Genomic DNA, 24,314 nt, shown 5'->3' with positions numbered 1-24,314 from the left:
TGGTGCGATGGGTCAGTAGACCGACCCGTCTTTGGCTGCGCTCTCCGGCAGGTGAGAGCTCTGAAGAGAGAGCAGGCTGCAGCAGCCAGACTCCAGCCCTCCCTCTCTGCCCTCCTCCTCCTCCTCCTCCTCCTCCTATGTGCTGCTAAGCCTGCAAGGATTGGCTTAGGCTGGGCATGCATGTCACGTCCACTCTGTTTGTTTCTCGGGGAGGGGAGATGGGGGGGAGGGAGAAGGGCTGGGAGCTCAGCAGTATGATAATGACTCTAGCGTCTGGCAGAAGAAAAGCCCCTGAATGCACCAGGGTGTCTGTAACGCGGCTTCAAGGAGAATGAGGCAAGATGGCTGCTTGGTAGCGGCGGCGATGGATTTGTGCTGGGGCTGAAGAGGGCTGAGGGTGATTTTCTCGGAGGGAGCGTGGGGGCAGCAAAGGAAACTGGCCAGCCGAGTGGGAAAGCAGCGTGGAATAAAGGCTCAGCCAGGTAAGCGGTGGATTCCTTTGGTATGTTGATGTTCAAAGACCTTTTTAAATGCAAGGGTTCTTTCCCCTCCCTTTCTCCTCCTCTTCCAAGAGGATTATTCTAAATGGAGGACGAACATTTAAATAAACCACTGAAGGCCTGGCAAATAAAGCCTCTCTGTTCTGTACTGTTGGACAGTGGGGTGTGTGTTTGTTTGTGTGTGTGTGTGTGTGTCCTATAAAGAGAGTTTTGGACTCCAGCTGCATTTTCAAACAAAAATGTGTTGATAGGTTCCTTTTTTGCAGGTGGAAATAAAGGACAATAAAGAAACCAGGGAACAGGGACCGGTGCCAGCAGCAGAGGTAACGTTTCTTCTTATTCTTTTTTTTTTAAAGACGAAACTATTGAAGAGAATTTGGGGGAGGGGGGAAACTGGACCACCCCTGAGCGAAGGACGGGGCAATTGAGTATTAAATCTCTGAATACTTGAGCCGTGGCTCCTCCTCTGCACTTGTTCATGTGTTCAGGTTTTCTGCTGACTAGTGAGGGTGGGTTCTTTGGGTATACTTCCTCTTTCAGCATGGGGAATGTTTCCTTAAAATACATATTTCTTTTAATTCCGGGTTTATGGCAGAGAAGCAGGGTCGTGAGCTACCCCCTCCCTCCCCCAAGTACTAAGCATGGCTAGTAAAATTAGCAAAGAGGAGCCTTGCGCGCTTTGAAGCAGCCATGACGACATCCTGACGTAACCATGGCAATTGTCTTAACCTTTCTGTAAGGTGGTTGGGGATGATAGATGTGTGGAGGAGGTATAAAAACAGCAACTTTGGCTTTTTATTTTGGGGGGTGCTTGCGTAGAAAGGGAAGCGAGGGAAGATTCATTTAGTTTCATCATTGTGCTTGTTCAAGACTGAACACCTCCCTTTCCATCCCATGCTGCCTTGAGCAATGCTGCTACAAGCAGAGAGTAACTCGACAACAGAAGACTGCACTTTCCCCACTCACTCAATGCAGTTCGGTCTCAAGGGCTCTCCCTGCTCTGAGAGTAGCTCCGTGGGAAAATCCCTAGGAGTAGGCAGTAGTGGTGATGAAATAGTACGTGCAGCGTTACAGCTTATGTTGGTGGGTGTTCTTGGTAAATAGGAAATGAAAGGGGAAAAAGAATCTGAAAGTCTGGCTCGGTGAAGACTTTGTGGAAACGCAGCACAGAACTTGAGGGCAAGAGATTTGCAGTCCTACAAACAGTGTGGGGAGCATCCCTATTGTCAAGCCATAATGTGTTCTTGGGGCTTTGTTTTCTGCTAGACTATCACTGTGCCATGCAGTGAGGCTTCCATTTCGGAGCTAGTAAAGACCACCCCATACTTTTTGCCACTGGAAGATTCTCTCTGAGCTGTTGGTTGGACTGGGGGTGGGGTGGGATCGTTAAGGGGATTAAAATTGTGGCATCTCCCTAGATGTTCTCAGAGCATCAGAATCTTCCTTTGTCAGTTTAGTTCACTGTGTTTGATTGCATCTCCATATTTTCGGATTATTTAATTGCCTCAATAAGGGGTTTTGGGAGACTAGTTCTGGAAAATTTGCAAATCTGCTTTGAAATTTGAAAAATGCTTGTCTTGTAAATTTCATAACTAAAAATAAAATATTTATGTAGCATTTCAGGAAAAGCAGCACAAGAAGGGGGAATATGGAGGGTTTTTTTTAAAGTTGTGGAATTTAGTTGATTGGGTGCTCCCAAAAATGTGTACAGTGCCATACATTAGAATTGGGGACTTCTTCTTCTTCTTCTTTTGCTCAAGCCTGAAACTAAAGTGCTGTTCTGTTTTCCTCCAACCCTTTCATACTTGGAAATATGAGCTATAGCTGTTTGAAGAATTTGGAAATCCTTCAGGGTATAATGTATATCACTGGACCCTGGAGATCTCATTTGTGTATTCAAAATTTGGCTGTGTAAAAAGTGACTGAAAATGGGAAAATAATTGAACTTCCTTTTTAATTGTCTTATGTTTTTGTCCTACACGTTTGAATGTGACTTTTCAAGATTAGCTGAAGGGTATTGATAACAACCATACAGTATTTAAAGCATGGATTTAAAGTGTCCAAAGTTCTATATGCATATGTTCTTAATAGCCCAATTCTAAAACCCTTCTAAATCCACTGAAGCCAGTAGGGTTGAAAAAGTGTAACTCTTTTTAAGATTGCACTATTCGGAAGCTTAACAATCACCTAGCTGGAATTATTATCCCATATTGCAGATTTCAGGAGGGGGAGAGGCTGGGCTTTCTAGAAGACCATCTAGTGTGGTAAGACCAGCTGTTCTGTTGTCCTGCTGAAGCAACAGTTTTCTGGGTCGGGTTCTGAGACTTGCATCTTCATTATCCTACTGCAAGATAAGGCATTGATGTTTTTTAAAAAATGAGCATGAAAATCTGCAGTGAAAACTGGCCATTTGTTAGGCTGGCCGGCCCCAGACGTAATGGCTGAGAGTTGTTTCTTTGTACTGATCCAGTGTCTGATTAGAATCTACAACTACAGTGTCACATTTTGCAAAGGCAAAAGTCAGTTTGACGAGTCTTGCTTTGTAAATGTTTGAATCAGAAGTGCTCTTCAGGAAGAATTGGGGCCAGCCCAGGGTGATTTTTCTGCCCAGTGGAACTGGTTTTTATGAAAGACCACCACGTTCTTACACCTGGTAAAGTATTCCTAGGAGTGTGATGACTTTGTCGGTGCCTGGAAAACTTTGCTGCTCCAAGCAGCTGCTTAGGTTCCTTGGATAGCTCCAACCTTTTAAACTACTTACATTACTTTGTGTTCTGATGTCAAAATAACCCTCTCTCCTCAAGAGACAAGACAAGGAAGATAAGTAATGTCATTTAAAATTACCTTGTCCAATAGAGAGGGCAAAGGGGCTTTAAACAGGAGTTCACTTGTATAGATAGCATCTCTGCTGTCATGCCCTGAGAGATTTGCTTATGCTGTTCTAGTGTCACAGAGGGGTAGAGCAGGCTGGAAGGTTTTTAACTGCTATTGACTGAACTCCATCCAGAGGGGGAATAATTGATAAAAGGCTAAGCAGAACAAGCAGAGAAGCAGAGAAGACAAACAACTAGGGAGAATGAGTCTTTTGGGGGGCATGGAAGAATGGGGAGTGTACCTGGGCAAGCACTGCAGAAGAGGGCAGGGATGAAGTCCCTTTATTGATTTAAAAGGAATAACCAAATCTTGTGCTGTCAAGATCTTGGGCTCTCTGTATAATTCTTTTGTGGAAAAGGTTAACTTTGCATTCAATTTGCATTAAGTCTAAAGAATTACTGTAGATCTTCACTATTTTCTGGATCGCCGTGAATGCAAAATCTGTCAGTGCCTGAAGGCAGAGGGTAGCAAAACAAACCAAATTCCTCACAAGATATAAAAATGTAATAATTCTGATCATGCCAAGGGGGGAGTAAAAATAGGCTGGAGACCGCATCACGTGGTCGGACTGTGAATGAATGCAGTCATGAGTCACGAATCTGTGAATGGCGAGAGCCTACTGTACTTTTCTGCAGTTATGGGGGAAAGTGATGCTACGTGAATTGGTACCCCTAGGTCTGACTGACTCAAAGGCAAGCCACACAAAGGCAGAGATGAGAAGCTGGTTCTGCTTTGACCTCAGGAGTCCTCTGCACAAAAGATAGAACTGAATCCTCCGGAACCAAACTTTTAGTTATGTGGAAGATGTATTGCACATTTTGTGATGCTATTTTTAAATTTTTAATATTTTATTAAACCAAATAATTCCAGCATTCCTTGTTGCACATTTCAATCACAACTGTTACGATTCTGGTGTACAATAAACTGTTTCTGTTGATCAAGTTGTGGTATCTGGTCTGATTTGTCCCTGCCAAAAATGCCTGCAATAAACCAATGCATTAATTACTATAATTTGTCAAACTCTGCACAACCAATGAAGGTAACAGATCCTTTCCCCAATACATTGCTGAAACAGAATTCATTATTATCAACAAATTGCCCTCAAGAGCTTTGTTCAGTTTCAAGTAATTCTGGAGAATTACTAAAGGGTTTAATTATATATTGTACCCACTTACATGTTTCGTCTTATCTGCTACAAGCCTGCCCAACACACAAGAAAGGAAGGCAGTGGTGCCTTCTTGCCATTATCTTAGCTTGAGTGTCTGGGAAATAAGTTACATTTAGTAGCAATACACTACATTTAGTAATAGTGTAGTAAACTTTACAGAAGAGGAGTGGTCATTTTAGATAAACCAACCGCCATCATTGTATCTCTTGAATGATCACTTTTGAGTGCCTTTCAGAAAGATTCCTGAAAGCAAGCAGGGGAAACAGAGCAGCTGGTTTTTATCCATTGAACACCCCCTCCCCTCCACTGCCAAATTCCTAACCCAGAGCAGACCAGGCAAGAAGGAACCATTGCAATTTGGTATTAAAATCTGCAGACTGATGACTAGACAGTCTGGGTTTCAAGACAAATGTCTGTTTTGTTTTAGGAGCTTAGTTTCCCCATGAAATGTATGATGAGAGTCATGGGGCAGGCTGGTGAGGATACTAATGGTGACGACAACATCCCCTCCCCCCAAACAGCTTCTTTACTGTAGTTGCATGGAAACTGTGCAACCTAAACTCATCCAATGTCTTTACCTCTCATAGGATTTTAGCACTTCTTAATCCAGTTGATATAATTTTCTTCATTGTGGCAAAATCACGATTTATGTTGCTAGTGTGTTCCTACAAATATATGGAAATGCCTTTTATAGTGTCCTATCACTGATCCGGCAGGGGCTCTGAGTCCCATGAGACCCTTTGAATTGAATGGGACACTAGACATTGTACCCAGGGGACCTTGTGTGTTCACTAGCCACTGATGTAAAGCTCTTAGGTATGGAGTGGCAGGAAGAAGGAAGCCAGTGAGGGATGAAGAGAACCACTGGATGCAAACTAGACATCCAGAATTCCTGCGTGTTGAAGAGAGGGTATGTGCACACACACCAAGATCAAAGTGTTTCAAAGTTGTCCTTTAATTCTTCAGTTGAGGGGGCTTCCCTCTTTGCAGTCCTACATGAAGCAAGTTTATATGCATGACAAGCAAACTGCTAGAAAAATGTTCACAGAAACTAGATGTCCTATCTCTACTTGAAGGGCAAGTAGGAACTCAGTGAGTATGCATACAGAATGATGACTGGAACTTATGGAGCCAGACTGTCCCAAACGTAAGACTTTGTCATGTGTGTTTTGATTTATAGTCAGGGCTATGTATGAGCTTCTGTTCTATCCTCAGAAATTGGCTCCCTAAGGATCTTGGGTATGATCTTTTTAAATCTAAACGTCTGGTCCATTTGGTTGAAAGAATATACTTAAAACATGTAGGCAATGCTTGGTGGACTCTTGAAAGCCAGAAGTGTTGCTGAGTAGGATTTCCAATACCTGTGGATGAAACTTTGGTGCCCCCTGTAGCTTCTTGCAGCTCTCCAGCCCTTTCTTATGATGAATAGCGGAATAAATTATGCATCATAATTTGAATTTTTGTGTGATTTGCTTAAATAAAACAGGGCAAGGAATCAAATTAAACAACGTTTAAAAAGCGCATCCCTGTCAATTCAGGGTGGCAGCATTTTCTTATCTCCTTTCACCAACTTTGTTCCCATTTTATAGGTAATGGAACTGAGGCTACAGGAGTGATTTGCTTGAAAACAGATAGTTAAAGAAATACTTTGCATGAAGTAGGCAGCAGTTATCATTGATGGGCAGCTTCTGGCTTCTGTTTCCTCTTTCTTTGTTTAGGCTTTCCCCATCCCACAGTCAAAGTGACTGCAGTTGGTTAGGGTGAGCAGCTACCTCTGACTTTCTGGACAGGGTGAGCTGGTAGTACTGTTACATTTAGGCTGTAGTTATGTTGAGGGGATTGATACTTTTGAATGCCCCCACCCAAAAAGCTCCCTGCATGTAGTAAGTGAATGCAACAGCGAACAAGGGTTAAGTTTTACTCTCCTTCTGATGTATTTATTGCATACAGGGTGTCCCTTTTTTAAACCAGAGGAAGGCATTCAGCTGTGTGGCACACATCACCTACAGTATGAAGTGGGGCAGCCCAAAATTCTGCAAGGTCAGTGTGCCATTCTAGCTGTTCTTGCATGTAAATGCAGCCTGTCTCAGTAAGTGCAGAATGATCCTGAGCCTTAAGTGTATCTTTTAAAACATGTTTGAAACAGATCTACCTGACATTTTTAATACTGGCAATTTTATTGTGTAATTTGGAAGCTGCTGATTCATACATGAAGAGTAGGGTGGGCTGGAGACGTCATGTTCCATTAGAGTCTCCCATTCAGGCTATGACCAGTTCCAGCCCTGGTTAGCTTCAGCAAGGTATCCTTTAGTGTTCCTGTGCCCCAGAAATATTCCCCTTTCAGATGTATATCTAGATTTGGAATTGCTACACACAACAGTATGATTTGTTGTTACAACAGTATAAGATGAAAAAAGCAGCGACTAGTATTTTGTTCACAGAATTGTTGCCCCCCTTCCAGCCATTTTGTTAAAAGGAAAAAAGTGTGGAAAAGAGTTCTTTTAGAATAGTATATCTATAACTAATCAGCCTGGCTGTATGAGTCTCCATTCCTGTATTCTCATGCCCATTTTCTTAGGCTGTGGTTCTGATAAAATACACAGAAGGACATCGGAGGTGACTGTACCTAATTTTAGACCATTGTGCAATTGAAGGAACACCTTTCCCTCCCTCATCCCTGTCTGGAGATGTGGCCACCGAGTGCACTTGGCAGCGAGAGCTCGCAGCCGAATGGCAGTGCCTGCTTGCACGTGACTTTTTAGGTTTACAAACATTGCAGGCTGTGCGTATGCATCTCTGTGAGTCAACAAACCCTGTGAGTCAACAAACCCTGGCACGGTTGTGGGGCTTGCAGATTATGGATGGGAAGCGGGAAGGTACGGCGGAAGCAGCGATTTTTCCTTTCCTGGGGTCATTCCCTGGGACAATGGCAGCACCCAAATTTGCCCTGATCACGGTGTCCTCAGTTCAGTGGGCTGCTTTCGAAATGCAAGAGAGGATTGGTGTGTTGCTACTAATGGTGAATCTGACTCCTCTTCATGGAAATTGTCTGTGGAAGCAGACAGAGGTCATTTATTTTTCTCCCTTTGCGTGGAAAGCTGTTCAAGCTCCTCCTTTTTCAGCATTAGTTCCCATCACTGTGGAACATAATTCTTGTAATTCAGAACTATATGTGAAATAATATACGTTGCGTAGCAGAACCCATTCTATGCCCTGTTGAATCATTCTTTATGGCAAGAAAGACAGGCTAAAATGTTATAAAAGTAAAGGTTCTTACTGTGTGTATGTGTATATTTTAATCAACAGATTTAGATAACAGTGTGGGAAACTGGTAATGTATTTTTTAAAAATGGGATTTAGTAGCTTCTGACTATTGCTTATTTTGCTTGTTTTTTCGGTTTGTCTTTTGTTGTTTTGTTTTTCCTGGAAAAGAGAAATGAGAGAGTGGGAAAGGGAAGAAGTAGAGAGGGAAAAAAGGATGTACGTAAGAAGAAGCCTAACTATTTGGGAGTCATAGTGAATGATGTCCCTTCTTACCCTCCCTTATAGAAAAGGGGGTGAGGAGAGACTGGAATCTAGCTGGTGCTTGAAGGACGTGGCCTGCGTTCTGCATTGTAGTTTATTTGCAGCCCAAAGCTTTAGTACATCAAGCACAAGCAGAGGCCCTCGTCTCCCTCCTACCACTGCAGCATTGGAAGAGTGCTTCTTTCGTCTGTGCTATTTTTAGGCACCCGTCTCCAGGCATTAATGGCGAAAGGAGTGACGGCATCTGTCTCGTGCGTGAGCAAGATTTCCCTTTCAGTTCATAGTTGTTGCTGTGGCACGTGGGGAAGAAGGAGAACTGGGAAAGCTAGTTCCGTAGTTTAGCTGGCACATCCCCCCCTCCCTTCCCAAGGACGGGCGATATTTTTGGTCCCTTTAGCATTGGTGATGTTGCCTGTTTAAATTCATGATCTGCTTGGAGAATATAGCCGTCTACCAGCTTTCTCTTAATGGAAGCAACATGGCTGTTTGAGAAGACAGAGGAATTCTGCTTACAACTATTTCTTTATTCATAAAATGTATTGCATGACAGGTTGCTTCATTTCCAGCTGCATTTCTAGCTGTGGCTGGCCTTCCCGGTAGTCTTTTGAAAAGGTGACCTTAACATGAGACAAGATGAGGTGGTGTATTCTGGGGTTTGTGCAGGACCACGTCCTGGATGATAGTGCTCCATAAACTAATAGGAGCAAGAGAAGGAGGTGATGTGATTGAGATTGTTCTGACTTGGGCACCAAAATGTCTTGCACCAACCTTGCCCATTATCACATGGCAGCTAAAATTATCACATGGCAGCTAAAATAGCATTTACAAAATGCTAATGTATGCCTTACATATGTTATTTAGAACTGGGTTCCAGCTTGGAATGGTTCATGCAAGCATGTTTGTTGTTCATGCATGTTCATTGCAAGGGCTGGTTCATACATGCATACTCCTTACTTCCTGACTGTTGTATGTCTTGAATGTAAGAGTGGATCATCACAGATCTACAGCCATTTTCATAGCACAGTGATTTCTGGCATTTTTCATATGTTCAGCTGCTGGTCAACTATAAGGATAGGCATCCACCTGTATTTGAACCAAACCAGGGAAAGGACCTGGCAAAAGAGAATAAAGTCTCCTTTCCTTTTCAATAGTCATGGGATTTAATGCACTCCAGGTTATGTTTAAAACAGATTTTTATTATAGCTGAAAATTGAAAACATATTGATTTAAATAAAATACATATTTTAATTAAATAAACATGTTGATTTAAATAAAAGGCATATTTAATTTTAATCCACATTTTAATTAAAAAAAAATTTGCTTTTATCTACCTTGCTCCCAGCACTAAATTTTGGAATTGGCATGTGAACTGGAAGCGTTTTTAAAAAAATGTTTCTTGTGTGTAGACACACTGAACACTTTAGGGGGCTTTCTTCCTGGTTGCTCTGGAAGGATTTGTGATTGGAGTGACTAAGGCCCTTTCCCCACTCACCTTTGTCCGAGGGTTGCTGTGCGCAGTTCCCAGTGCGCGCAATTCCTGGCGTGTGCCCGGCTTCCCCACGACCCCGCACTCTGCGCAGGGTCATCAAAAGGCGCCATTTCAAAAGGCGCCAGGAATTACGCGCACTGAGGGGGTGCAAGAGAGGCAACGTCGGGGCGGCTGCATTCTCGCCGCCCCTGAAGTGGAGAGTGCAGCTGGACCCCACGCTACTTGAGGAGAGTAGCGCGGGGCTTAAGGTAAGTGGGGAAAGGGCCTAAGATGTGCTTAACTTGATCAGTGAGCTTGATGTGTATCCAAATGAACTCCCTTTGGACCAGATGTGCAACCTTCTTTGGCAAGTAAGAAGACAGTTCCTCTAGTTTCCTGAGGTGGCTATGCATCATGCTAATTGGCTGATCCTTGTGACAATCATGAAGCCAGTTCTTTGTCCTTCTCTGACTTGGTGCAATATTGCAGCTAGAAAAATTTTTTTAAAGGTCCAAATAACCATTAACTTGATAATGCAACTTGTCATGCAACTTGAGACACAATTTAAAAAGCCAAATTGCTTCTTGGAAGCCTGGGATGGCTATGCAGAGGAAGGCAACAGCAAAGTACCTCTGCTTGTCTCTTGCCTGGAACATCCTACGGATAGGGTTGCCATGAGTTGGATATGATTTTGATGGGCAGCTTAGATTCCATTTCATCAAAGGATTGGTGATAATATTTTTGGCAAAGTTATGATGTAAGGTAAGCTTGGGGGAAGGAAGGTGTGTGTTTATTATGCTGTGTGCATTTGTCTGTAAACTTCCTTGCCCCCTTCTTAGGGGAAATGGTAGGATTTGAATAAATAAGGGCTAGATAAAATTCCCTGTGTTCTCTTGGAAGCAGGTTTGGCAACTCCAACTTGGGAAACACCTGGAGACTGGGAGTGATTGGGAGAGATCTCATAGGGAACACCCATAGAGTCTGCCATTTCCCACAGAGGGAATTATTTTTCTAGTGTGGAGATCCCTTATAATTTTAGGGGAACTCCAGTCCCCATCTCACTATTGGCAACCCTACATGTAAATGGTGAGATACTTACATATGTTTTTGGAGGGATGGAAATCCCTCCATTTGTGATGGAAATCAAAGAAACTTCTCTGCTCTTGAAGGGCTGGGAAAATAAAATGAAAACTATTTGTTCAAGCCTTGATTCCTCAGCAGTGTTGAGGTTAGTAACCTCAGGTAACACAGCTGAAGTATAAGAAAGTGTAAATAAAAAGCAGTTTTTCCACATCTGTTTATTCATGTACTTCAGTAGAGTTGCCAGCTGAAGCCTGGTAACTGGCAGGAGGCTTGCTGCTTGAAGGGGGTGGGGGGCTTATTGGAAATGTAATGATGTTGCCGGCAGTGCACTGACTGACACTTCTGGTGCAACAAGAAATTATGTCAGCATGTCAAAGATGACAGCCATCCTGCACCCCATTTCCCTCTCATTTCCCTCCTGCTGCCTGCCCAACCATGCACAGGAATAGCCTTCTGAAAGCAGGAAATCCATCCATCACAGTGGAAACTTGGCAGCCCTTAGGGTTTCACTACTTTAGAGTCCCTGTATTTATGACATAGACATGTTTTTAATAAAATAAACCCTATCCAGAACCCACCCAAATTACTTTAGAGAATGTATTGTTGAAGGCTTTCACGGCCGGAATCACTAGGATGTTGTGAGTTTCCCGGGTTGCATGGTCGTGTTCCAATAGTATTTTCTCCTGACGTTTTGCCAGCATGCCAGCCACAGATGCAGGTGAAATGTCAGGAGAAAACACTACTGGAAAATACTACTAGAATGCCCCCCTAATTTTAGATTGAACCACCTCTTGAACAATGAGGATCCCAAGCAATTGGAAATGGTGGCCAAATTCCTGCTCAATAGTGTGAAATAATCCTCTGGGTCTCCTTTTTTAAAAAAATTATTATATTATTTCCCTGAAGTTTGCACTTTATGAAATACGAGCAGTTGTTTTACTTTGTCAAATTGTACCCGGATTATACTATCACACAGTTTTTATCTGTATTTATCTCCTGATGCCTAATAAAGGTCTCTGAACTGAATACTACTAGAACAACATTCTACTTTAGAGAACTTTCTACATTATGTGCTCAAACTCCTTCAGTTGTTACTGTGGTTTACACTGGAGACCGTGCACAGCATTTTGTGAGGCATTTTTTTGGTGATCTTTTGGACCAATGTGTCTACTTGCAGTTTTGGTCCTTCTGTTTCTCTAGCCAATTCCTCACTGAGATGACTCCCACTTTATTTCTTAGGAGATAGCAAGATGTTTCTTTTCTAACCTATACAGTTTCTGCTGAGCTTGGAGCAAGCCAGTCTCCTGGAAAGGCTGCCAGGGCCTTTCCACATATTGTTGAATATAAAAAGCAGATGTAGGATCACATTTCAAAATGATGTGATTTCCCCCCTCAGGTGAAAAAAAAAAGAGTTCTTTTGCCAATGTTGTGGCAAAATTCAGAGGATTGCCTTTCTGCTTGAATACCTGCAAATAAAATGTTTTGTTGTACCTTTTTAAGATAAAGCAAAAAATGTATAATTGTGACTCTTTCATAGTTGGTGTACTTAATGCATGAAAATAAACTGGGAGAGCACCCTAGTAGAAAACATTGGGTTTTGTATCCCGGCTCAAGTCACACTTTTGGCTGTTACTGGATTATCATTGGCTGAGAGCGGAGAAGTGTATTGCTGCCAGGGCTGTTGGAACACTGAGTTACTTTTCCATGTGGTGCAATCCTCATGTGGCTAGAAGTGTGTGTAAAGGGAGTCTATGCAGATGAACAAACCTACCACATACACATTCAAGAAGAGGGAAGATTTTTTTAAAACAACTTTTGTTAAAGGCTGGAGTAATTTCTGTTCTTGGAGTGTCCGATACAAGATTGTTTTATTCAGGACCACAAGACAGCTAAATGTGTGTATGTGCGCGCACACGCACTTGTGTGCTTCCCTTAGATCGATTCCCCACCGGAAAAATGAATGTAGATACTAACCGGTTTGGGGGAAAACGGGACCTTTTGAGCACGGTTTCAGCGTTCCCACTGCAGCTTCTGCCTCATAAACGATCCTTGTTCCCAGAAACGCAGCAGCAACGAAGGATTCCCCACTGAGGCGGATTGAACATGCGATCCGCTCAGGGGCTATCCTGATTGGCTGCTGTGTTGTGTTGGGGCGGGTTTTTTATTTTTAACCTTGCGGATCCACATCTGTGCGAGCATGTACAGAACGACTCTACGCAGAGATGAAGAAATGGGCGATTAAAGCAAAGCCCTTTTCCCACACACTTCCATGTAGTCAGATCCACATGGATACGACATATAGCACTGCTTTGTATTGCCTTCTAATCAGTCAATCAGTCAAAACCGCCCCCATGTTGCTTCCTATCCATGTGGATCTCCGGTCCGCGAAATAAAAAAAAGGCTGCACAAGCATCGCGCACAGCCCACTGCGTTCTCATTGGATGGGAGGCTCCACGTCACGTGGCTGGAAAAATGAATCTGGATTCACCCCCACAACTTCCCCACCGCTCCAGATTGCCCACACGTTTTTTGAAAAGGTCTACTTTTTTCTAGATTCTAAAATAACAAGTGCTGAGGGGGGGGGGGATCACCAGAAACGGGATGAAAGCGTGTTTGGCGCTGGTGCAGTGGGGAGTTCTGCTGGAAACCTGGATATTTTGTGTGACGAGCACGCATCTAATCCTCAGTGGGGAATCGACCTTAATCTGCCTTTTTCACTGAGACTCAAAGTGAAATACATGCAACCAACAGTGCAATAGAACTAAATTGCAAAGCATGGAATGGTACACCAAGAACAGGATAATATGTACAAGAAAAGAGTAAGCTGCGTATAACAATGCCACAAAACTGGATTACAAATTTAGAGAACCTGTGCAATGGTATTATATATACAATGAGCACACCAATTAAAATTTCAGACGCTCTGACCCTGTTCCCTAAGTGTGTTTTTGTATATGTATGTAAGTTGCAAGTGGTATATTGGCACAACCACACTGTCTGGTGTTTAGGTAGCCATGGTAAGTCTCTTAATGACCTGTTATGAGCTGTCACGCAACCCCTGCCCAGACCTGCCTACAGAAAGTAGTACTGAAATGCCCATTTAGAATCAGACAGTATTTCTGTTACAGGAGACAGCCGGGTTGTGTGTGAGAAAGAGGACTGACTCCAAAGTTTTTTTAAAACTCCCTTGGAACTTGCCCCATCAAGTTCTAATTCCAACAGCTGCTGGAAGGAGTTTGGAAAGCTAGAAAGCTTGACTGCCAGTTGGCTTCCCCCATAACGCTCTTACTTCTGCTGTGTGCTCCATAGATCCTTGATGGGGAGCTCAAGTTACACTTTGGGCACCGGCATGAATGACTGCGTTTTTGAGAAGATCCCTCTTCTTCCCAGGAGCTCTGTGTTTTGACATAGTGGTTTCCCTCTGTCCACAGGGAGCTTGTACGCATGGGAGAGTTTGTCATAAGATAGACCAGCCATTTCCTTGCTGGGCTAGAATGAGGGCTCAGCTATCTAGTAGTCTGAGTTTACTGCCAGTGGCTGTCCAAAGTTCTCAGTGGAGGTCTTTTTTCTTTTCTTTTCTTTTTTTGGCTTGCCTGAAGATTAGGCGCCTCGCACGGAGAGCTACCAAAGTGTGGTTTGTTGCTGCAGTGTTTCAGGTTTACATGCTTTTCACGAGGGTGGGACAGTGGTACTAACTGAAATCTCTGCATCTATGTCAAGGGCTGCTGCAAATATGAGGTGCTGACCTGGAAATTGTCTATATCAGGGGTAGGGAACCTGCGGCTCTCCAGATGTTCAGGAACTACAATTCCCATCAGCCCCTACCAGCATGGCCAATTGGCCATGCTGACAGAGGCTGATGGGAATTGTAGTTCCTGAACATCTGGAGAGCCGCAGGTTCCCTACCCCTGGTCTATATATACATAATAGGCTAACAGGATCCTCTTGTAACAGAGTTTTAGTAAACCTACTTCCTCTTACTGCTGGTTCTGAAGCTCTCTCAACCTTCAGCCTTTCATCCCAATTCTGACTCATCCAAAAAACCTGGGGAGATATTTGAGGGGGGGGGGGGCAGTTATGGTACAGCTTGGCAGTATTTTATCCAGAGGTGCTGCCTAGCAGAAGTTAGACGACAATCTTTTTTATAATCTGCAGTGTGTTCCATGTGCCGATGAATAAATGCCATTCACAAACTGCATCTCTTCACTGCCAGTTGAGGAGACTCTTGAGCAATCTCTCTGCAGGAAAATCCTCTCGGGACTGTCCATATGAACTCACTTGACCAATCCCACTCCTTCTGAGCATAAAAAGAGATGCTCTTCAAAATATTTATAACCCACCGATCTCCCTAAGATAGAGTCCAAGGCGCGTTTGCGCTCCTATTTTAAAAAACAAAACATTGAACACCTTTTAGAAATAACTCAAAACAGCTACATAGTAAAATAAAAAAAATATTTTGATAGTCACCAAGCATTCTGAAAGGCAGCTAGTGTGAAGCAAAGCTTCTGTTCTTTCTTTTGCTAACCACCAAGTGTGGATGTGTGGATTGCTCCTTTCCCAACCTTAGCCAGGAATGCTTGTGTGGGTGATTTGCTGGGAGCACAGAAGATTGGGCTGGCTGCAGGAGTCAAGCCCCGGAGGGTCTCTGCCTTAATTTTTACCGTCTGTGCTTAGAACTGCCTGCTGAAATCCTAGAGGTCAGTGCCATGACTCGCTCACAGTTAGCAAAGACAAGTATAAATTGTGCAGATGAGCAATTTCTCCAGATTTATGCTAAATTAGAAAGGGTGCACATTTGTGCAATTTGCCTTATATATGCCATGGAATCTGGATTTTTTTTTTTTTTGCACAGAGCGTAGAGTTCAGGTTCTTAAGAATGACATAGTCCTACCACAGGGCATTTTCAGGATCAGAATATCCTCTTCAGTGACAGACAGCACTCTTCTTCACATGGGAAGATCACATAAGTTTTAACAGTAGCATAGGACATCCAGTGTTCTGTTCCTTCCTTTGTACAGGGCTTCAGTCCTGCCTTGCAGAATGTTTCTAGCAAGCACCGAGCAAAGACTTAGCATGTGAACTGGGCGTAGCAGTGACTGCAATTTGTGGGGCTTGGAATGCCTGCCAGTTGCTTGTGCTGCCCTGAGCTTTCCAAGTTTTTTCCCCATCTTTTAAGCTTCCACACCAAATTAATAACAGATGGCTTAAAATACCCTCCCCGTGAATTGGTAGTGGCAAAGGGAACGTTCTATCAAATCACTGCAGTGTCTGTTACTAAGTTCTGCCTTGCCTTTGCTGAATCTAGAACTTTGTTGCCTAGTCCTTGGGGGATCCTAGAATTGCTTTCAAGTGGTAGCCTTAAAGGACATGGCTTTTGGGAATTCTGGAGGGGCTGACATAACAAGAAAGCTGGGACAAACCCCAAGGAAGTATTTCTGGTTCAGAAACAGGACTGCTACTCATGGGCTTCTATCTGCTAGGCAGAAAACAATCCAAGAGGAAAAACATGAAAGGAAGGAGGGAAAAGGGTATCCTGCATTTCAGGCTTAAGAAGTAGTGATGGTTATAAATTTTTCAGACATCGTCTTTGCATATTGCTGAACACAAATTGTCCAGCAGCATAAATTCACCAGTCGTTTTATATGTGTTAGTAATTTGTGGACTAAAACTTGTGTGCAGCTCACTGGAGGCTATTCTAAAGCACTGCAAACAGAAAGTACAACCAATAAGTGCTTTCTTTTATTCCTAACCCCCCTCCCCATTATTGATTAAGATTTCTTCACAAATACAAAAACAGCTGACCATTTCTGTACTTATTTTTTTTCATACCCACAGTAATTCCTATCACAGTAACATTATGATCTCTATCTTATAGTAATGGTCTACTCAACATTGGCATTGGGATACTAAGATGTGAGGTCCAAGGGACAAAGAGGCTTTTTCCCCACTGAGGCAGGAGAACATATTGTATGGGTGATTCCCACCATTTTGCTCAGGGAGGCAGGAACTAAAATCTTAAACTTCCTATCTCCTTCAGGGGAATTGCCTCTTTTCAGTTTCTCTTATTGCCTTGGTCAGGGAGAGCAGCTTTAGGCTTAGACCCTGACTCCTATCCTAACCTTCTACGTATTCCACTTTGAAAATTCTGCATTCTCTCTTACTTTTAGCCTTTTTTAAATCTCTCCTTCTCCTCTTGACTGCATAAGTGAGTCAGCTTACAGCTAGAAAGATAAGAGAGGAAGAAGAGTGGCACCCATTTTAGATAGCAAGAGCCTTTTCTCCAAAATCATCATGTAGGGGAGCAACTCTGAAGATGGTTTTTACTCCGAAAAGGAGTTGGAGGCTCCCCTTACGGCAATGAGAGACAATGCTGCCCATGATTGAGATCAGGCTAGCCCAGGACCCAGTATTCTCGACTAACATGAGAGGCTCAGAACACAGCAATCACATTGGCCCAGCACCCAGTATTCTGGACTACCCTGAGGCTCAGCATAGTGCAGAGAAAGCATGTGAAGAAGAGGTGCCTTTCCCTGGGACCGGCCAGGAGTGAGGACGCCCCTGTTGCTGGTAGAAACTACCAGCATGAGGCCCAGTAATGCGGCATGCAGCTGTCTAAAGGAGAATTCTGCCAGTATTAACCAACAGCAGAATGCAGAGAATGAACCTCCTCCTTGCAGGGTCAAGGAGATGACTGAGATGTGATGCACAGTAAGAGGGAATACCTTACTTGAGAGTAAGGAGACTGCTGCTCGGCCTCGATTTATCTCCCCATACTTTTTGTCTTTCTGAAGCCAAACAATGAGTGTAGAGATTGCCACTTTCCGCTAGGGTCAGGGACCTGAATAACAGGATAATTACACACACACACCCCCCACACACACACAACCATACGCAGTTCTTCCCTTCTCAGGGATATGGGGTACCATCCTGTGGAAGGTGCTGCTGAATGTACAGTCTATAAATCCTTAATTCAGAATACTCTCAGTATCTATTATCTAAGGTGATAGCAGCTCTTGACTTACAGGAAACCTCCTCCAAGGAGAATACTGTATTGCCTAAGACCCCACTATGGGCAGACCTAAAGGGAGTAAAGAGTTATTTCCTTGTTGTGTTCTTACAGAAAAATTGTTCCCCTTCCCTGAGTTCAGGGCTCACTCAATGAACACCCCCCACACACACTTACTTAAGAAATTATAGGTCTTACATGAATTTATCAGTAAGATTTTGCAGATACCATTGGTGGATGCTTTGATCACTGCCATTCAATCTGAGCGACTCCTGTCCAAGGACAATGAAGGGAACTTTCATAACTCTCTGAAGTGACAACAATGGCCATTTGGGCCAGGAAGCTCATTCAGCTCCTACAACAGGCAAGTCGAAGACCACTGCAGGGTACCAGCAGAACTGGAAGGCCTTGTCATTTGCAGCAGATTCCACCTCAGATTCTGTTTTCTTTTTCATCCAGAGCCAAGTTCTGCTCGATAGCAGCTTCAAGTGTCAACCAGTTCAGGATGCAGAGTGGTCTTGCAGAAATTCCTATTCCAAATGATCACTTCATGCTTCGGCAATTGCATGGTGGATCTATTCACATTTCCATCAAAAGATCATCTGGAAAGTTACTTCACCAGGTATTGTCACCCACAGGCAGAGGCAAAGGATGTCCTAACCGCATTTTGGCCCAAGGGCTTCCTTGCACATTTTCCTCCCATTCTGATTGTTTTGAGTCTTTTTGCTGAATCCAGGAACAGAGAGTGCAAATAATAGTGGCAGCTCCAATTTGGCCATGTTGTCTCTGGTTCTCAGCTCTCAGGGAGATGGTGTTTGCTCTTCATCTGCATCTACCTCCGAAAGAGGATATGCTGAACCTGGGCCTAGTGTCATTCCAACCTGCAGTGGTTTGACTGACTATTCAGAGGTTGAGTAGGAGAAAGTTTCGACCTAGGCAGTTCATGGGAGATGGTGGAAACCGTGTTACATCTACACAGTCTTCTTCCAATCATATTTATTAGGCCACCTGGAAGACCTTCTTCTGATAGTGCCAGAGCAAGTAAGATCAGTGTCCTGAAACCTAGGATATCTGAGATTCCAACATTTTACTTGATGGTCACCAATTAAGTCATTCTCAGAGGTCAAGTATCCAACTTATCCATAGTGTTAACTTGCTCCCATTGCCTTTTAGTATCAAGACATCGGAATGTTCAACTGTTCTCCATATTGTGTGCTCAGGTCTTATGAAACCTCCATTTGGACTGATAAAAGACATACCCTTAAAGTGGTCACAAACAAAGGCACCATTCCTGTTGGCAATAACATTTGCCAACAAACATTGGAGTTCAGGGCCTTATGCATCTTCCACAAAGAGAAGGTTGTTATGAGGCTTCATCCTACCTTCAAACCCAAAATCAGCTCCAGATTTCACCTGAACCAGGAAGTGTGTCCACCATCATTATATCCTAAACCATCTCATCCGAAGAAAAAGGTTGACACACAGCTTCGATATTAAATTGGTCTTGAAGGACATATCACTAGGACTCACCACGCCGGACGGCTGAGTTGTCTCTTATATCCGTAAGTTCTCCAAATGAGGGAAAATCCTTAAGCAGGCCCTTAAGAGAAAAACAAGCTGTACTGGTTGCTTTTAGCTTCACTAGAACAAGAGTTATATAGCCACACTTGTGATGAAATGATGTTAAGGATGCCAGTTTAGAGTAACCGCATACTCAGGATATGGTCTGGAACAGTTCAGTTTTCCGTGTATGCAGAAACCCCAGGCAAAGAGCCAAAAGGTCTCACGCCTTTTGGAAGACTAAGTTGCCTCATGGTGTATGTCCCCTTCGGTATCCTTCACTGACCTCCCGAGTATCCTCTTGTGGTTAGCCAATTTCCTCCTGCTGCCAGATTTGCAGTGCAGAATAGAACTTTGCCTCTAACCAGTCAGTACCTCCATTACATGAACCTTTACACTTTGCCTCTTGAACTTTTCCTGGGTTTAATTTCTGTCCCTTGTCAGTTTTTTTAGTAAGAAAAAAAGAGAGATGCCTCTGGACAGTAATCTCATAGTGAGAGGAGAGAGGGAGGGAGGGGAATTCCTCTCTGTTCAGGAGGATATTCCTATTGAGATCTCGAAACAGTCTGTACATCCTTAATTCAGAAGCCTCTCAGTATCTATTGTCTAAGGCCGTGGTGGCGAACCTTTGGCACTCCAGATGTTATGGACTACAATTCCCATCAGCCCCTGCCATCATGGCCAATTGGCCATGATGGCAGGGGCTGATGGGAATTGTAGTCCATAACATCTGGAGTCCCAAAGGTTCGCCACCACTGGTCTAAGGTGATAGCAGCTCTTGACTTACAGGAAACCTCCTCCAAGGAGGATACTATATTGCCTAAGGCCCCACTATGGGCAGACCTAGCGGGAGTAGAGTTATTTCCTTGTCGTGTTCCTACAGAAAAATTGTTCCCCTTCCCTGAGTTCAGGGCTCACCGAACGAATACTCTCCCCCCTTCGTTAAGAAATTATAGGTCTTACATGAATTTATCAGTAAGATTTTACAGATACCATTAGTGAAGTAAGAAAAAAAGTTGCTTATACGGGCCATATCAAGGAAAGCATAAAAATATCACCCTTTAAAGTTTGCAACCCAATAATAGAGCTAATTAAGTAAGAAAAGAAACAAACTATTGAACACAGTTTGTGTGCATGTAAAGTGCCATCAAGTTGAAGCCGATTTTTGCCTACCCCAACAAGGGGTTTTCAAGGCAAATGAGAAGCAGAGGTGGTTTGTCATTACCTTCCTCTGCAGTATCTTCTTTGGTAGTTTCTCTTCCAAGTACTAACCCTGCTTAGCTTCCAGGATCTGATGAGATTGTGTTATACCCTACTACCTTCCCTCCCATTTAATACAATGTACTTCTAAGAGGGAAAAAAAGGCAAACCAAAATGATATCAGATGGACTTCAGGTAAAGGCATAGATTTAGGGCTAACTCACTCATCCATGCTCATCACTTCATAACTTGTATGTTTGAATGGGCCACCACAGATAACCTTCCCTATTACCTTGTGCACATTGCTTCTCTGTGGAGCCTGTTTGCATATGCATTGGAGTCTGTGAGCCACTCCGGTGTATAATAATTGTGAGGTATGAACCGGCTTGGGTTGTGTACATCTGAGTCCCCCTCCTTTAAAACTCTTCTTGAGACTGTCGTAGCTGACTGATGGTTGAAGAGACTGCTGTTTAGTTTTTAAAAAAAGTTGGCTGGATGATGTGTTTAGGCAGACAGATGCAGACACTTCCATTCTGCAGATCCATACACCTTCCCTCTTGTATTCTTTGGCTGGTCCTCTTGTGTGGCTCCTGTTTGTTTCCGCGGGATTTGCACAGCCTGGCAGATTGTGCCCAAAGTGGTTGACTTGACCACAGTACTATACTGGCCTTGCTTCTACTTTTCTTACACTGGCTCACTTCCATTCCCCTCCCCAGCTTCTTGCTGGCTGCTTGTCTGAGTGAGTGTCGTATCAAAACCGGCTGGTGCAGCCCCAGCACATTAGAATGTTTCATTTCCCTTTGTTTTCTTTTGGGGAGTTGGCAGGAATGCTCTTTGGCTCTTTAAAGACTCAAAGCTTGCTGAGGCAGCTCCAATCTCTCTCTCTCTCTCTCTCTCTCTCTCTCTCTCTCTCTCTCTCTCTGTTTCTCTGTCTGTCTCTGTTTCACGATCTAGTGTTTGCATTTGCCTTAACAAAATAATAATAAAATAAAAATAAGTGAGCTATTAACAGACTCGGTTCAGCTTCAGAGCTGCAGTTCCAAAGTTGTTTCTGATTATAATCATGTGGGGAAGAAGGGGACTGATTCAAGGCTTTTGGCTCAATCTGTAAGGCGAGGCTCAAAGTTCTTGGGATGGGGTTCCTGGGAAAATGAATTTTTGCAATAACTGTTTGCAACTTTGATCTTGAGACTGAAGACAAAGTATTCTTGTGAGGGATCGACACCTCTGTGTGCCGTACCCCATTAGCCTTTTGTCAAACAGGTTTGCATGTTTTCCCTGTTGTTTCAAAAAGCAGCAAAACGTGTTCAGCCAGAGGTGTCACTGAGCCAAAAAGGGTGTGTGTATGTATGCATATTATATACCATGGGAAGTGAAGTCTCTTTCAAAACAACTTTCTGCAACTATTACTGGCCTTCAGTTTATACTAATGTGCAAATGCTTTACCACATTGATATTTTATTTTATTTTGCTTCATTTATACCCTACCTTTCTCCCCAATGGGGACCCAGAAGCTTACATCATTCTCCTCTGCATTTTATCTTCACAGCAGTCCTGCAAGGTAGGTTACGTTGAGAATGTGTGACTAGCCTAAGGTCAACCCAAGAAGTTTCCATGACTGTGTGGGGATTTGAGCCTGAATCTCCCAGATTCTAATCCAGTCGTGTGACCACAACAGCACATTGGCTGTCTATTGTCTCATCGCAATGGCTTTCTATTGTTTATTTACTTACATTTACTCACATTTATATCCTGCCTTTCTTCCGTCGGAAACCAAGGTATCACATATGGTGGGATTCCCAAGAGGTCTCTCTTCCAGATATTGACCAAACTCAGTCCTGCCTTTCGTGTCAGCAAGCTGACCTTCAATCCTGCCCCCAGATCACCTGTTTTCCACCACCTTGTGATGTACACAGCATGATATGGTAATGGCTGACTATTCTTATTCTTAGAATATATATATAGCATACTGGAAGTGTTCCAAAGGGCAGGTGATCCTTGAACTGTAGCTCCAAAACTGGTTCAGAAAAAACCCTCCAGAGATTCATTCTTCCTCCTTTGACTTTTTCATTTAGGTATTTTTGATGTTGGTCTGCCTTGCCAAAAAGTGGAGGATTGGAGACAGTTCTATAATTAGCATTGTCTTCTTTATTCAGCAATAACTTTTTCAGCTTTCATCAGGAAGATGATCTTTCACCAAAGAGGGATTTATGTTTCTCGTTTAAAGGGGTCACAGCAGTTTCCTCATAAACTTTAAGAAGTCAGGAAGGGGAAGGATCAAATTAACAGAGTGGATCCTGCATGACTTCAAGAATCCTGTCCATTTTAGTCAGGAAAAGAAAGCAGAAACTGCCTGTACTGTGAAGACAAGTGACTGCTTCTGCTATAGGATCTGCTACTAAACCAGCATCTGATTGGTTAAGAAAGATTTTATCAATAAAATAGTGGATCAGGCAATGGATGAGCAGAAAGAAAATAGTTATGCAAACAATACCAAAAAGCAGCACAATTCAGTATAATTTTAACAAAGTAATAATGTGTTTTTGGAGCCGTGGAATGTACAACAGATGGTTCCCATGAATTTATTTGTTTTTTGAAATGGTATCAGAAAAATATTTTTGTGCTATGTTTTGCACAAATGGAGAAAATAGTAGGAATACTTTCACTTAACACTAACAGATAGTGAGGAATAATTTTGGTGCTTCCACTTGTGTTGGGACTGTTGCACATGCAGAAATATTCCATGGGATTCGGCCCATTTGCAAAGTATATCTGCAAAAGTATCATAGTAAAAAGGTGAAATATTTATACAGTCTAAAGAGAAACCATAGTAGTAGTAGTAGTAGTAGTAGTAGTAGTAGTAGTAGTAGTAGTAGTAGTAGTAGTAGTAGTTTATCGTCCTGACCATAGGCCTTCACAATCTCCTCATACACAAACGTAGAAATATTAAAACCAACACAAAAACATATATACCAATATAGCTAAAATATACACCAATATAGCTAAAAAGAACTTCATTAGCACTGATACAAATATCCCTGTCAAATAATAAAATGTATCATCATTACACCATAAGTAGCCCAGTTTGTTCTTGCGGCATGAGCAAAAAGTGTTACTTGGTTGGAAATGTATGGATCTCTGTCGGACAATAGACAAATCAATTTCCTAGTATTGTCAATATCCCCTACAATTGGAAGAAATCCTTTAATATATTTGGTCCAGAGTACCTTCCCTAATATATTTTATAAAAGGTATAGCCAGACACATTTTTTAGGTTTTATGTCATAAATGTTGTTTATTGTTCACGGTTAATATAGTTGGGAATATTGGTATTAATGAATGTAGTAGATCCCTTGGTTGGTTTTTTGTTTAAAGTATCTCTCCCAACTTTCTTGGATTTTATCTTTTTCTCCTAATAAATATCTTCTTATCAAAACAAACAAACAAAAAGTGTTGCAGTGAACTGATAACCCAGTATCAGGACATGATTCAGATAACATAATGATAACAGAAAATAATATTTTATGTATCACTATCACTGCTATCTGAGTCATTCTGCACATGCAGAATAATGCACTTTCAAACTGCTTTCAGTGCTCTTTGAAGCTGTGCGGAATAGCAAAATCCACTTGCAAGCAGTTGTGAAAGTGGTTTGAAAACGCATTATTTTGCGTGTGCGGAAGGGGCCTCTGATAGGCCTCAAATGGGTTCTTTGGTGTGTTCTGTCTGATTTTTCATGATGTCCTGGCTGCTTCCCAACTGGGAACTCCCTGGTATACCTCTGGACAGCATGGATCCCTTGACAATTCTAGCCTCACTAGACACTCAATAGTATCATCATTCAGACTCCTAGAATTAACTAGAGTATTTTAGGTACCATCGTAACTTCTTTTGAAAGGAAGGGCTAACATCACTCAAGCCTTCAGCGAA

General features: G+C 42.8%; 1 protein-coding gene across 2 annotated transcripts in view; it reads left to right on the top strand.

Annotated features, from left to right (window-relative positions):
* TET3 (tet methylcytosine dioxygenase 3) overlaps positions 1-24,314 on the top strand; it is a 98,461-nt gene that overhangs the window by 21,639 nt on the left and 52,508 nt on the right. Inside the window, exons 1-2 of one of the 2 annotated variants that reach the window (XM_048511995.1) lie at positions 266-482; positions 767-823. Coding sequence is in view for 1 of the 2 variants with exons in the window: in XM_048511993.1 (XP_048367950.1) it covers positions 767-823 (57 nt within the window). In the remaining variant the exon portion in view is untranslated. Of the gene's footprint in view, positions 1-265; positions 483-766; positions 824-24,314 lie in introns of those variants that run through there. The other variant, XM_048511993.1, reaches the window with a different exon arrangement.

This window comes from Sphaerodactylus townsendi, linkage group LG12 (genome assembly GCF_021028975.2).
Source record: "Sphaerodactylus townsendi isolate TG3544 linkage group LG12, MPM_Stown_v2.3, whole genome shotgun sequence".
Classification (NCBI taxonomy): domain Eukaryota; kingdom Metazoa; phylum Chordata; class Lepidosauria; order Squamata; family Sphaerodactylidae; genus Sphaerodactylus; species Sphaerodactylus townsendi.
The sequence above is the reverse complement of the archived record's forward strand: the minus strand, read 5'-3'. Positions and strand labels throughout refer to the sequence as shown.